The sequence below is a fragment of the Pongo pygmaeus genome, chromosome 6 (genome assembly GCF_028885625.2).
Source record: "Pongo pygmaeus isolate AG05252 chromosome 6, NHGRI_mPonPyg2-v2.0_pri, whole genome shotgun sequence".
NCBI classification, from domain to species: Eukaryota; Metazoa; Chordata; class Mammalia; order Primates; family Hominidae; genus Pongo; species Pongo pygmaeus.
This window is the reverse complement of record NC_072379.2, coordinates 78,764,254-78,779,664: the sequence shown is the minus strand read 5'-3', so window position 1 is coordinate 78,779,664 and position 15,411 is coordinate 78,764,254. Positions and strand designations below refer to the sequence as shown.

The following is a 15,411-nucleotide window of genomic DNA, read 5'->3' as shown; positions in this document are numbered from 1 at the left end:
GAACCCATGTAAAATCGGCCCATTTAAGATTTTAAGGCTCCTCTCTCTGAGTTCCATTGATCTTGTTTAATGATTAGGATGGGATAACTGCTGAAGATGAAGCAGGATTTCTTCACTTGGGATAATTTTATTATACCTGTAACTGTCCTGAAAATTTTATGTTTGAAAGGTAGTACACATATTTTTAAAGCTGTTTCTGTTTAAGGTTTTCTTTTTATCAATAACTCACTAAAGGAGACAAAGTGAAGACACTTTTTGAGGTAAGTGGGATGAAAGTGGCTGAGAATTGTGCACATTTTAGTGAACAGAGCTCCTGCTGACCAAGACATAAACGGGTAATATGCCAGCCTCCATTTCCTCATTTCCCTGTTAGATTAGAATTATAGCAGTTCTCTGGAGAACAAGGAATCATCCAACATCTTTTTTTGTTATTTTAAATCTCAGAAGTATGAATGGAAACTACCAGTTTTCTATTCAATCATTCTTCTGATAGCTCAAACACTAAAACACAGATAGACTTAGGACTTGGGACAAAGGGGATTCTGAGTTTCACTGAGAGAAAGGGAACCTATGAAATCATGACAACCTATGACTCCATTACAGGGCCAATACTGCTTGCATAAATCTTGTTAGGAATGCTTTGTTGAGGGTTAACAAAAATAATTCAATCACAAAAAATCCTATTCAAAATTCTTTAATATTCCTTGATGACAAACTAACACAGAACACAAGTTTTTCCTAAAGCAATTGTGATTTAGATCTTTCTTTCTAAAATATTAATTTTCCCTAGCCAATTTATAAATCCAGTTTTACGTAAAAGTGGCAATCTAGGCAACCATCAAAGCATTATTTTTGCAGTCACTGAAAAGTCTGTTTGTAAAGAAGGATGTGAAGAAAATTCTTTTTGATTCTAACAAAAGCAACTTACAGTACTATAATGCTATTGGCATTCGGGAAACAGTAGCTACACTGCTCCTGTTTGAAATTTAAATAAAACCCACACTGTATTTTGTATATGTAAGTAAATCACCATATTTTAAAATAAAAATAAAAATAAAAAGTAATGGATCCCTGAAGCATAAATACTTTAAATGAGTGTGCTGGGCTAACCCACCAGGGTACAACTGTCTTCTTTTATACTGAAATCTAGAAGATGGTAAAAATTACAACTATTTCATCTTGGTGAATAAGAGGACTAGCTGGGAAAGATGATATTTGAGCTGTTAACCAAAAAGAAGAAAGTAATCTAGGAGGACGTGTTGCTATGACAGACTTAGGGATAAACTACAGAGGCGAGAGACAGTAACTAGTAAATCATACTACTTGAATATGGTAATTTTCCATTGACCCATAATTTAAGATGATACCTTCTTCAGGAGCTACCAAAAAGAGACAGAGGCCAGTGGAACAGTCAGTGTTGGGTGGGGGTAGGGGGAGTTGTCACAGGCACTATGCATCCCTCTGACCCTGCAGCCAAAAGCATTAAGTGATGAAACATGGAAACAGTCATCCAAGAGATTCAAGCTGCTGAGGCACTGAGGAGTCCTTGTTAAGAGATGGGCTCAATTTACGGCAGTATTTTGACCTGGAACTTGATGGTTCCACTCAATAAAACCTGTTATGTTTTGAAAGTTGTCATCCATGAAATTCTAGAAGCCAAGCTTGCATGTGCCACCCAATACACATAAACCTTAGGAAGAAAAGCCAGACAATCTGGCAAAAGGAAAACTATCTTGGACCAGATCAGTTCACACAGATGAGTTCACGGATAATTCACTTTTGTCCAGAGTCCACTCTGAAACTCGAGAGTTAAGCAAGCTTTTCCCTTAAACAATTAGAGAAATGTCACATGCAAAGATTTAATGCCTCTCAAGAGAGATGTGGTCCTTCCCACTCCACACTTGAAAAAAATCTGTTTTAAGCCAACATATTAGCATTTATAGTATTACAAAACATGCTTAATTAAAAAAAACTGTATGGATAGTTCCTCTACTTATAGAATTCAAGTAACAGAAATTATGAATTAGTAAGTATAGATGGTATCTTCTAGGATGTTAATATCAAATGACTCCTCGCTTGCATACCTGAGTCTCATTTTTGTTCAACGGCAGGATTAAATTTCAGTAATACATTTATAAGATGCATATTATGTTTATTTATTATGCAATTGGGTTTGAGGATGTGTAAGACCCGGATTTTACACATTCTTGAACCCCAACTGCATAATAATTAAGCCTATTTATTTACCTATTTGCTCATTTGATAAATATTTATTGGATATCTACCAAGTGGCAGGCTAAGAAGCATGTATAAAGTGCAACAGGAACAGTGCAAAAGGGTAACAGCCTTGCTTTGGGAAGTCAGCAAAGGCTCCCTGGGGGTCATGTGGCCTTAAATGATGCCTCAAAGTTTTACAGGCACAAAAGAGGGAGAAGGGAATTTCTGGTGGGAGAAACAGAGCCTGCAAAGGTCAGAGTGTGTTAAGAATGGGGTGAATGGCACAGATTTTAATGAGGCTGGAAACACAGGGTGTGCATGTGTGTGTGGCAGCAGCAGGGAAGTGAGGCGGGAGGGAAATTATTCTAGAGGGAAGCTGGGGTTGGGGGAGGTAGGTCAGAGCCAGCCTGTGGAGGGCCTAGAAAGCCACACTAAGTTTGGACTTGTCGATTGTCCAAGGAACGGCCACAGAAAGTTATTAGCCAGGAGAAAGACATGACCACTTTATGTTACAGAATTGGACTAGCATTACTGTGGAAAGGGCTGCCAATTATAATCCTTTAAATTGAGGAAGATCCTAGCTCAGATAAGAGCACTGGGGATGATAGGAGGGAACCAATTCAAGACACACTTTGGAAGTAGAATTATTAGAAACAAGAGCCCTACTGGATGTGGAGACTGAATAACAGTAGCAGCTGAGGATCAACCTCTAGCTTGGGAAACAGAAAAGGATGTGAGAGAAATGTGCTTAAATGTCTGTCATTTTGGGGATGTGTGTAAATATATTTACTTATTTTGCACAAACGTAACTGAAAACTTTTCAGGAGATAAACACATCATGAATATGTATTTATTTAAACTTAAATATTTCTCACCACGAAGTCGAACTAAAAACAGAAATAATATAAAAGCTGTGAAAGTACATCCAGTAGGAAAGGTACAAATTAACAGACTACTATATAATTTCCTAGCCTACCCATTTATAAATGCAAAATTATGCTCAAAAGACAATTTTTTTTTTCAAAGACTCCATCCAACTAAAAGTAGATCACAGAGGGGAAAAAAAAGTCCCTGAACACAAAGGTGGGTTGTCTAACCATTATAGCCAAAGGAAAAAAAAATTTTTTAACGTTTTATTTTTTGAAACAGGGTCTCACTCTGTCTCCCAGGCTGGAGTATAGTGGCGTGATCATGGCTCACTGCAATCTCTGCCACCCAGGCTCAAGGGATCCTCACCTCAGCTTCCTGGGTAGCTGGGATTACAGGCGTGCACCACCATGGGTGAAGGGAAATTTTAAAGCAACATGTTCAAGGGATCCCAGGAGCTCCAGCGAGAGACAGGACAGGCAGCTAATCCTGGGTTGGCGGGACTCCTGAGACAATCAGGCACTTTGGAAGTCACCTGCACTTTGGGTTGGAGGAAGGCCGCTGAATCGTAGCAGAGAAAGTCAGGAGTGGCCTGTCATACCTGGAGACTCCTGTGTGACAAACTGTCAGACAATCCAGAATGATAAACACCATTTACTCCAGCCGACATTGCAGGGGCAATCCAAGGCTGAGGCCAACCTCCCAGAGACCCCACAGCTGATTTACTTAGCATATGTGTTTTGCTGGATGTTAATTTTTTTTTTCCCTTGGAGATTCAGGAGTAAATATGGTAACTATAAAAAAGAGTTACCATTATCCGAGAGCTTGCCTTGTGCCATGTGCCATGCTAAGTACCTCCTGTGACTCATGCCCTCTAAAACTCAGTGCCCCCCAGTGAGGGGCACCTTCCTCAGCTCCAACCTGCAAGGGAGGCTTAGCGTGGTTAATGCGTTTGGTAGCTTGCCCAGCATTATGCCCCAAAGAAATGGATCTTCTGGTTTGTGGATCAGGACTCATTCTACTCTGAGTACCACGGGCCCTGGATTTCATTTGTTCATAGTGCTCTGTAGGAGTGGGAGGAATGAGGTGGTTTGTATATTGAACTCTGGAATTGGACTGTCTGGGACCAAGATGAAAATGTTCTACAGATCCATTGCACGACAATGTAAATACATTGATCACTACCTCAACCGGACACTTAAAAATCGTTAAGATGGTAAATTTTATGGTATGTGTTTCTTTTTACCACAATTAAAAATTTTTAAAACCTCACACTTTCTTAATCTCAACATGCACTAGAGGTACCTATAAAACAGCAGCCAGCAAACTGTTTTCTATAAAGGGGTGGCGAGTAAGTATTTTTAGCTTTGTGAGCCATTAGCCTCTGTTGTAACTGCTCAACTCTGCCATGGTATTGTGAAAGCAGCCAGACCACTTATAGTCCTAAATGAATGAATAGGCATGGTCATGTTCCAATAAAACCTTTATTTACAAAAACAGGTGGCTGACCTGTGAGCCATAGGTTGCTGACCCTTGCAGAACTATGCATACATAAATAAGAGAAAAATATTACCCATTTGTAAATACCAAAGGCTCCTCTTTGAAAGTGTCCAATAAATTCATCCAATAATTATGCATGAAACATTCTTATTTTTCCAGAGGCTAAGATTAGAGCAACAGCAACAAGAGCAAGCAGACTCAGAAAGACCAGAACTTACTTGAAGTCTCAGGAAAACACCACATTGAAAAAAGTACATGTCAGTGCTTCTCCAGTATCTACACTTCTCTACAGATGAGCTCAGTGATTTAGAAAAAAAAATACTCAGGCCAGCAGGCACTGTGGCTCACACCTGTAATCCCAGTACTTTGGGAGGCTGAGGTGGGCAGATCACTTGAGGCCAGGAGCTTGAGACCAGCCTGGCCAACATGGTGAAACCCCATCTCTACTAAAAATACAAAAATTAGCTGGGTGTGGTGGCCCGTGCCTGTAATTCCAGCTACTCAGGAAGCTGAGGCACAAGAAATGCTTGAACCTGGGAAGCGGAGGTTGCAGTGAGCTGAGATTGCACCACTGCACTCCAGCCTGGGAGACTGAGCAAGACCCTGTCTCAAAACAAAGAAACAAAACAAAATGAAAAACTAAAAATGTTGCAGCTGGAAGAGGGCTCAGCGATCACCTTTAGTGGATGAGAAAATTGCAATAGGCCTATTGGACCTATCCAAGTGGTCACAGCTGGTGTCAGCAAGGGCGGGGACAGAGTGTAACACCATCCTGACTCTGAGGTCACGCTCCTTCCTCCTCTCCATTTCCAGTCAGGAGCAGCAGCCAGCCAGCCACCAGCTCTGCAAGTTATCTGTTTCATGCATGTTATTTTAAATGGTCTTGGCTTCACCCTAAAGCTAATTTTTGCTATTTACCAAGTTCCATGGGGAAAACCAATAAAGATAACATAAAACCCTGAAAGCCTCATCTCATCCAATTCAGAACTGGAAGCATGGGTATAATTGTTCCCTTCCAAGTTGTGCCATGTGAAAACAGCAGGCTTTTCCTTCGGCATTCACATACTCTAAAAAAGCAGCAACCCACGGGTGGGGTTTGGCAGCTAGAGTTAATCTACTTGAATCCACAAAAAACAGGCACCCCAGTTAAACAACCAAACCCAAACAAACAACAGGCACACACCAAAACCTACAAATGAAAATGGTGAGTTATGAAACAAATACATTTAAGAGAGCATTAGTTTTACAAAAGAAATTGTCCTCATAAAAGAACTCAATCCAGTGTACAGAATTCTAGAACTAGCAGAGGAAGAGAAGATAATGGAATAAGCCCCCTACCCTACCTCCTTTATATATGAATTAAGCAAAGTCCTGAGAGATATTAGCGCTTAAACATTAAACACTGGTTCACTGTATGGATCCAAACTGGAAATGTTCCCCATTCACTCAACACAACTCACTGGGGTAGGGGTAGGTGTCCCAGCCCTACCTTAGACACTGAAGTAAAGCAGAAACTGGTTTAATCCAGAGAGCTGAATGGCCCAGGCAGAAAGGAAAGGCCTTCATCCTACAGCCTGAGATGGTTGAGCAGTGACACTCTTGCATTATTTAGTGTCTCCAACTCTCATGGGACCTGCCCTCAATTGCTAAAAGAGCCTGCCCTCTGACAAAAACCAATGATTTCAGCAGTAATTAATGATACTGTCAAATTAATTAACCCAAGTCTTTGTTCACAGGAAACCCATCCCCCATATCAATACTGCTGTTTACCAGTCCTTGACCAAGTGCTATAGACCCAAAACTTCACAATCAGGACACCGGAACACCACTGATTGATGGCCCTAATAAGGTCCCACCGAGTAAGCCACCAACATTTGTTAATAAACCTTCTCACCACATATCCTTTGATAATATGATTAGTGCATGAACAGGTCTCCAAAACCTAACACTATTTTAAATAGATATGCACCTGCAAATACCAGTGAGTATCACTCATTTCCTATAATACCTTTTAGCTATTCTTTGAATTATGGTGATGAAACACTAGACAAATGCTGTAGGATTTCATTAGCCGTTTAATAAATGGCCCTCATTAAAACACTGGTTCGCTTGTCCTTGTCTATGAGGACTCAGACTCCTATAAATGCCCACGTATACATTTCTATACTATCTCTTTAGAGGATTCAGGACTATTTTCTTACACCTAACACAGCTTTTATCCCATTTAGAATAATTACCCTCCATCCCATTTCTGACTTTCAAGAAAAACAAGACACTTAATTGACCACAGGAGGACTCTCTCAAGGGCATTCAGGCTGCAAAAGCTCTGCTGCAAGCTCACAACTTCAGCTGATGTAATCTGCTACAAGAAGCTGACTTCTATTTTTAAATTATACCCTTTTACTCTGCCTTCAAAGAGCACATATATCACACGTTGTAACTTTGCTCATAAAATACCTCGTGGTCTTGGGGTGAATCAGGCTGTCAGGAGGAACTTCCAACTGCACACAGCTCAGCCCTGCCCCTTTAAATTAATCCTTTTCCTATTATGTATTTCGTCTTGAGAGAACAGCTATGTGCAGCCACACTCTCCAGGTATCTCGTCCCTCATGGTCATATTGACAAGGAGCAGATGCCTGGCAGGGTCCTTCTTGAAGGCTGGACTCACGCTTTCCCACCTCTTTGTATTTCCACCCCTGACAGAGACACTTAATAAATGCTCTTAATGTTGATGTTGAGAGCTCTGTCGTCAGGCCTCTGTGCTTCAAAGGGTGCCAGAAGGAAAACAGATTGCTTTGTTTAACTTCAAGTTTTTCATTCATCATTTCAGTCATGCTCACTGTGTGCTATTTAAAAGGTTTCTTGGCAATCTGAAGACACTATGAAAAAAGTCTTGGTTGGAGGTGAAAATACACTTGAACTTGCGATTTATGTATGCTTATTCTACTTATTTCTAAAGACAATGAAGAGCTCAGCAATTAAAGTGGTGCTACCACGGAATCTGGTAGAGGTCAGAACAGCCCATTTCTCTCTGGTCTACCTCCCCCTTCATTTCATGGTTACCTTATGTCTCATCCGGGTTTGTATAAAAGCCTCCCAGTAGTTCTCCCAGCCTCCAAGCTTAGGCCCTTGCAATCCCTTCTCCACCTTACAATCTAAGAACACAAACATGATCATGCCTCCTGCCTTCCCTACACCCTCCCACTACTCCCTCTCCTTAGAGTGGTGTCTTTTCTATTCCAGTCCTGTCTCCCTTTCTAACCCCATGGTCAGGGCACCCCCATCTCCACACTCACCTCACCTTCTGTGCTCTGGTTCTGAGCGCACTGCTCCTTTCCCCTAAAAGGCCTTTTGTAAATTGCTTTCTCAGCCAGGAATGCCGCTCTGTTGCTTCTACTCCTTCTACCCAGCTCCTTCCTACCCGTCCTTCACATTTTGTTTAGTGCCACCTCCTCCAGGAAGCCCCTTCCAGGAGCTCCTGCAGCACCATGTGCCACCATAGACCCTACTGTTCACCATGCTGTATCGTGTTTACTTGCTCTATCCCCAGATGACTGCACAAGACAAGATGGCAATGATCAATCTGCCTCCTTACTACTGTATTCCTCTGGATGCTGCCTGAACAGGGCCCAGCTTCAATATCATTTGTTGAATGGACAAATAAATGAATGAGTGGATACTAACGAATCCAAATAGGGAGACCACATCCATGAGGTATGAATTAGAATTTTGTCTCCACCAGAAAGTGTGAACTCAAAAAAGAGAATTTATAGCAAAATACTACTTTAGTTCAGGATTCATCCTTTGAGACGTGAAGGTGGCAGCCGGCCCCAAGGAGACTGAAACTCCCCCTCTCACAGTGACTCCTGAGGAGCCACTTGCAGCTGGATAGCTCTCCTAGGTGACTCAGAAACACGTTTAGATAACACATTCCTGGGAGAGAAATGGAGACTCTGTTTAAAATGGAATCCTACTGGGATAAAACACTAAAGCTAGCTCAAAGTTAAATGTCATGTTATAAACTCCAAGTGAAGAGAAAACTCTACAATTTAAATTCATTCTAAAGAGGGCAGCAAGCCTCACATTAATAATGCAACTTCTTACCTGCAAAACCACATATGTCAATTTCCAAAACATCATGAGGTCAGCTGCAAATGGTGGGAATGCCCTACAGGTTTGAGAAAACATGGGTGTGGCACTTCCAACTCAGTGCCTGGAATCTTGTCATCTGTTATGTATGTGCTAATTTGGGGCCAAGTGCTGGACTGGCCCTGGGGTGATGGCTGTGAAGATCCCCAACATGGTTCCTGTCCTTGTGGAAAGTCTGGTCTAATCAAATATACACTTGAAGATAGGCTTATTTAAAAAAAGATTCTAAGTACACCATGTTTAGCTGTTAAATTGAATCCAGCACACATGGGATTGGGGAGCAAGGCTTCAGCAACTTCTGCGTGGCAATGGATTTTTTTAAAAAAAACATGTTTTCCAAAATCAACAGACTGATGACACTAAGGAATGGGTAATGTTTCAACACTCAAACCAAATGACGAAGGGCTTGGTTTTTATTTCGTCCTTACAGTTAGTAACCACTCCCACAAAACAAAACCAAAAAAAAAAAAAAAAACAAAAACAACAACAACAACAAAAACACAATTCCACATAAAATTCTTCTGCCTTCCGGAATAATCATATATTTATTTTTAGTACCTGGCACATATAACCTCCAACGCAAGTGATGGTTCTATTTGTAGCTCTGCAATAATGTACATAATAAGAAATCTAGGGATTTTAAGCAATATCACAATTACAAATGGATCATTTGAAATGAGTAAGACAGTTGACACAATATTATGTCAAGCCTAACATTTGGCTGATTCTTTTTTCTTTCACACCCTGAAATATATCCAGGCGACCAAACAAAGAACTACCAAGATTGTACACAACAAAAATCTCGCTGCATTTTCATAAATATTCAGTGTAAGACTGCCACCTAGTGGTGCGATGTATTCTTGTATGACAAAATCAAACTGCTAAATTGACACAAGATAATTAAAAAACCAACAAGATTGTTCTTTACTGCTCACCAAATATTTCAGTGAACTTTAAGAGCATAGCAATCTCTTCAGCCACATATTTTCTTCAGAAAAATTTCTGAGGAATGCTGCATGAGCTAACCCTGCAACTAAACTCCACTGCTTCTGAACACATCACAAAACAAAGGAGCATTATTATTCTATTAATTTTAATATGCATTAGCGATTTTAAAAGATTTCCCCAGTAGTCTGTTCTAACTTCCCAGATTCATTTGATCTAATCTTGATTTTTAGTTATGCATGAAAAGGCATTTAAAAGTGACAATCTTACAAAAAGTGCACATTATAAGAAAATCTGACTTCAATTAAAAGCAGTTATGAAATCCCAGCAATTTCCAGCTGTCTCTTCTATCTTATCCTTTAGAGAATTATGTATCACATTAATTGGTATTCTGTCACATAAAAAGACACCAGTGATGATTAATTGCATCCTTGGTGCTTTTGAGTTATGTCTTCTTCACCAGAGGGATTCAAATCACACCTCACTACCTTCCAGCAGGTACCCCTTCTGCTAACCCTCATAAAACCTCCTACCTTCCTGAACTTCTCCATTTGCTTGTAGAGGTCTGGATCAAGCTCCTGAGACACGTCCTTCATCCATAATAGTGCTCCTCTATATTCCGTCCTGCACTGTTCCATGCGGTTCACCGTCAGCCAAGTATCTGAGATGGCCCGATGCCGAAAAGTCTCCACTTCTTGGTGAAATCGACACAAAGGATTTCGTAAGGCCAACCTAGACAAGAGGACAAAGCCACACTCTCAAAACTAAGCCAGTGAGCAATTTAAATCCTTGACATTCTGCCAATCTTAGACTCGTGAGTCTAGAACAGTGCCTGGAGTGTAGAAGATGCTCCATCAATATTTGCTGAATAATAATAGAAATGCATGTAGTTCCAACTGATTAGTCAGCCAGAGAAGATTATCCATGTACCCATCCCTTAGTTTACTGCTACTAACTGGACCACTGGCAAGCACCTCCATCCGCGTTGTTGGGGGTGGTCTTGAGCCTGGGCTGAGTGCTCATTTGAAGCTGGGGCCAATCCCGTGTTCATGGAGGATGGCCAAGGCATGACCACTGCCCATTTCGACATTTGGCCCTTTGAAGAGGGATGGAGTGTATCTGATTAGCGTCTCTCTGACTAGGCCATTTTAGATCACTCTCCAAAGGCCACGGCATCTGCTGCTCACTCCAATAGTCACAGAGGAATGAAATATGGGCAGAAGCATTTTGAAATGGTATAGGAAGGGAGACCAGCACATTTACTGAGAGGCTGTCGTGTGTTAGCACTTTCAGATAGGTTACATGATTTAATCCTTGTTAAAAAAAACTTGAGGATACTACACCAGAAATAAATGTGATGAAGTAGGTGTAACATTATTATAATGCTGGCTATAACATATGCCATTTACCCAGCCAAAAAACATTTAAGGCATATTAAACTTTGGATAAAATACTTGGGGAAAAACACTGCTTCTTCCATCTCCCTACCCAAAAATGAGCAATGTCAGATGAATTATACTCTTAAAATACACTCTTCTCCATGAAGTTTCAGGGCATAGGTGCCAAAAAATGAACATTTAAATTTCAATTTAAATGCAAACTTATTTAGCTAAAGGGAACAATAGTGTCAGTGAACTGAAGTCAGCTTTTGGAAATTCCATCAACATCTGCAATGCCTTACGTGTGTAGCACGGTAAGATTACAAATGATGCAATGAACTATTTAAGAAAAAATTTCCTTTTACTATTTCCCCTAGTTTTCTTCTTGTCTGTGAAGTATTGTTTTTAAATATTGAGTACTTGTATAAGAATAGCCTGCTCACACTGTCCTACCTAGATGCTGCAGATTATTTTCAAAGACATTGTTGTGCCATAAAGTAAGCTTGTTATCCCTGTTGGTTTAATTTAATACTCACCTTTCATCAAATAGAATATATGGTTGTAGCAATGACTACCAAATAAGTCTGTAAAACAAACACTGGTGTGAAGGTTTGTGTAACTGATGACTTCTATTTAAAGAGATCAAGAGTCCTCAGCTATCTCCCTAACTATTCTATTCATTTCTAGATTCTTTTTTTCTCTTCCTTTGCCTAAGAATTCTCACTGAAGTTAGTGATAATTATATGTTTAACATATGACAACTTACTCTATGAAATATTTTTTTAGGAATCAATTATTCTTGCAAGGTTGGAAAAGGTCCTATATGCACAGAAAGTATTAAGAGGTTAAAAGTAGATCATCTCTATTAGTAAAAATTTTAGTTGCTTTTTAATTTTCACTTTTTGGTTTGTCTCTATCTTAAAATTTTTCTAGAATGAGTATGTATTTTTACATAGAAAAATTATAAATAATACTAAATGGTAAGATTTAAGATGATAAACAAATACCTTTCTTGGGAAATGTGTGGAGAACTACTAGAAATGGTTTCATTCAAGCATAAAAGTTGGCATTGCCCACAAAGTCAGGGTCCAAATGTCATCAGGAGGAACCAAAATGCCCAGGAGAAGACACCACTGAAAAACAGACACAGTAGGTCTTTTTTTTTCTACTCCATCTTTCTTGGGTTTTCATAGGAACAACCATATTCCATGCTGCTGGCCTGCTCTTGGCCCACACGGAGGGAAAGCAGCAAGGAGACATTAACAGAAGAAAATGTTGGACAATTTGAGTAAGTGAAATTTCTATAGCTTGAATATTTGTGGGAACTACCTACATTCTGCCTACTATTAGTGGGTGACATTTTGGGGGTTTGTTAAGTTACTGGGAGAGAAGGGAGCGAGGAGGAGTGTCACTTTTCTCAGGTGCAGAGAGTGACTGTGTGCAGGGGCTCCTGCTTATTTAATATCCACCATAAAAATGAGTCGTGGTTGTGTTAAAAAAAAATGCCACTCATCTATACAATTTTCCCTGTACCAGAGCTTCTCAAACTTGAATTTACATCAAAACACCAGGGGTCTAGTTAAAATGTGGATGTGGATCCTGCATGTCTGGGGTAGGGCCTAGATTCTGCATTTCTAATACACTCCCAGGTTATGGTCCGGGGTCTGAGCAGTGTGGACCTGGGCATGAGAACAGCACCTCTCTGAAGTTAATTGGTCCACAGAGAGCAGAGGGGGAACCCTTCAACCTGGTCTCATTAGGCTCCTGCTTTAATCAGCTGCTGGAAGGGTATCAGACTGATTGCTACAAGCAACACTGAAGGTCAAACATAAGCCTAGGACAGCACTCATAGTGACTGACACATATAATGCCCCTATAGACCAAAAGAAAAATGAAAAAAAATTTTTTTTAATTAACAGGGAGGAACAAAAAATCCTATGTGTTAATCTTAATTAGAGAGTTAAGTACAAACTGCCTAACTAGTGAGTACAGAGCAGCTCCTCAGCCTCAGGCAAAATCCTTCTAAAGAACACTGTGAGATTCCATTTCGTGAGTAGGTGGGTCCCAGAGTCTCCTCAGATCCCCCCAAATAGAGCCCCACTGAAGGCCACACACCTTTGCTGGGAAGAAAAGCAGAGGGCCTTTCCTGTTGCTTGCATCATCTTTCCTGCTCTGGTTTTATCTTGGAAGCCTTGGGATCGAAGAAATTTTCCCAGTTCATTTTCTTCTTGAGACAAGACTGATGAAGAAAAGACCAAAAGGAGCCATGAACAATGAGCATTTTGATTACAAAGGGAACAAGAAAGACAAATCACAAGGTCCTCTCTCTTCCAGAGGCGAAGACAAGATGAAATTAAATCCAAGTGGCAGGCTACAAGGTAAGCTCCCCCTACCCCCATTTAACTTTCATGCTGTTCTTCCATTTACAATACGAGAGATCAAATTCACTTGAATACATCTGTCAGTGAGTTTGGTGCCCTGTAATCAGAACCAGAAAATGACCTCTGTACTGAAAAGCAAGCCCATAATGTGCGGCTTCGAGCTGAAATAAAGGAGTTGGGTTTGTCAAGTATGACTGTGGGAATCTTTTGTGGCTGCCTAGGATGCAGTGCTAGCTGCCTCCCATTATTCTCTCCTGCTGACTTTTGATCTCTGCTTTTTGAGTTACATTCTATTCCATTGTAAAGCAATTCAAATACCTCAGCCGTGACACAGGTTTTTGGTTGGAAGTGGGGGTAGGGACTGAGGGTGGGGAGGTCATCAGGTTGATGACAGTGGCTTTTAAAAATACAGAGCTGGAACCAAATCTGAATTGGTGATGCCTAATCTTGGCCTTATTTTTAAAGACAACCTCAGATGGTATTATTGGTGGGTAAGTGATTTGGTGCAAGCTTTCTGCAGATTGATTTGACAGTGAACATTTAAAAAATCATAGAATTGCATGTATCTTTGGACTCTGCACGTCTACTGTTAGGAGTACTTCCTAAGGAAGTAGCAAAATGGGCACAAAGATGTAAATGCAAAAAAATCATAGCATCATTATTTATAATAGTAAAACACTCTCCTTATACTAGGAACTAGTTTAATAAAATACAGCATACCCACATAATGGTACAGTGGGGGTCCTGAACACACACCAGCAGCCAAGCCACAGGCACGAGAGTGACACTTAGCTTCCTAGGATGTGCTTTCCCCCTAAACACAGCATTTACTATCAACACACTTTGAACACTACTTTTATTTCCTATTTCTGTATTGATGTATTTACACACCATGTGTCTCTAAAACTGCTTTCTAAATGCTACTAGGATTCTTGTCAGTTTGCACAAACCAGTCACTTTTCTTTAAGAATGCACCCCCATTCCTGACATAATCTCACCAACAATAATTGTAGAACATTAGGCAGGAACCACAAATCCAAAGGTGAAGGCTAAACTCGATACTGCTACCTTATTAATTTGTGACTATAGTTTCACTCTAAACATTCCCTTGGGAAGGCCCAGTCAAGAAGAGGCTTTTAGAATCCATTTTTCCTGAGAGATAAATGATGACCCTGCTTCTCTTCTGTCTCTCAAAAATCAAGTTCACCATCAAAGGCCTGCTCGCAGGTTCCTTTCTCTGTGAAGCAATTGATCCCTTTCTCTGGACAGCAGCGCTCTCTGGGCACCTGACTTAGCACTCACCTTGTGTGACTGGGCATGTGTCTCTCTTTCCCAGGGTGCTCTAATGTTTCCAAGACAGGGATCTCATCCAAACTTTGTATTCCCCAGGCTAAGCGTAAAGTCTTAAATTCATGGTGCTAATTAAATGCTTGTGAATGGAATTAACTACAATTTTGCCTTGTTATCCTCATACACTTCATTTCAGTTTAAATACTTATTGCCTTTTAATACTCATGCCATGGTTCTATGTAGCTTTTTAAAATTCCTATAATTATAGGAAGGATTTTGTTTTTTAATACCTTCCATTCCTTCTCCTCCCCACTGACTAATATGTGCCTCACTCAATTCCACAATGAATCTTTCCCTATGGAGAGCAATTTCTCATTTTTGTTCTTAATAGCATGAGACTACTGTCACCGTTTTTACCTTGAAGTCTCAAGTCACATACAAATGAATGCATTTAGCTTAAGGCTAGGAAGAAACCAATTCGTGGTACCTGAATGATTACATGGTTGGCAAAATGTACTCTTTCCTAAATAAACTTAAGTAGGCTGAAACATTTAAAAATAATTTTGGGTCATTTTAGGCACTTGAGGATTAACTTGGGGCAGCAAACAGGTTTCATTTTAGGTGCTGACTCTGATTATTTGGCAATACTTAGAGGGCAGTGGAAAGAAGTGTGAGCTCCATCA

At 40.3% G+C, this 15,411-nt stretch overlaps 1 protein-coding gene across 18 annotated transcripts in view; it reads right to left on the bottom strand.

Moving 5' to 3' along the window:
• Positions 1 to 15,411, bottom strand: part of ICA1 (islet cell autoantigen 1) — a 153,860-nt gene that overhangs the window by 98,986 nt on the left and 39,463 nt on the right. For all 18 annotated transcript variants that reach the window (XR_008503554.2, XR_010126941.1, XM_054494082.1 and 15 more), the window contains exons 5-6: positions 13,173 to 13,296; positions 10,212 to 10,410 (exon numbers count right to left, since the gene is read on the bottom strand). Coding sequence is in view for 16 of the 18 variants with exons in the window: in XM_054494082.1 (XP_054350057.1) it covers positions 10,212 to 10,410; positions 13,173 to 13,296 (323 nt within the window). In the remaining 2 variants the exon portion in view is untranslated. The remainder of the gene's footprint in view (positions 1 to 10,211; positions 10,411 to 13,172; positions 13,297 to 15,411) is intronic.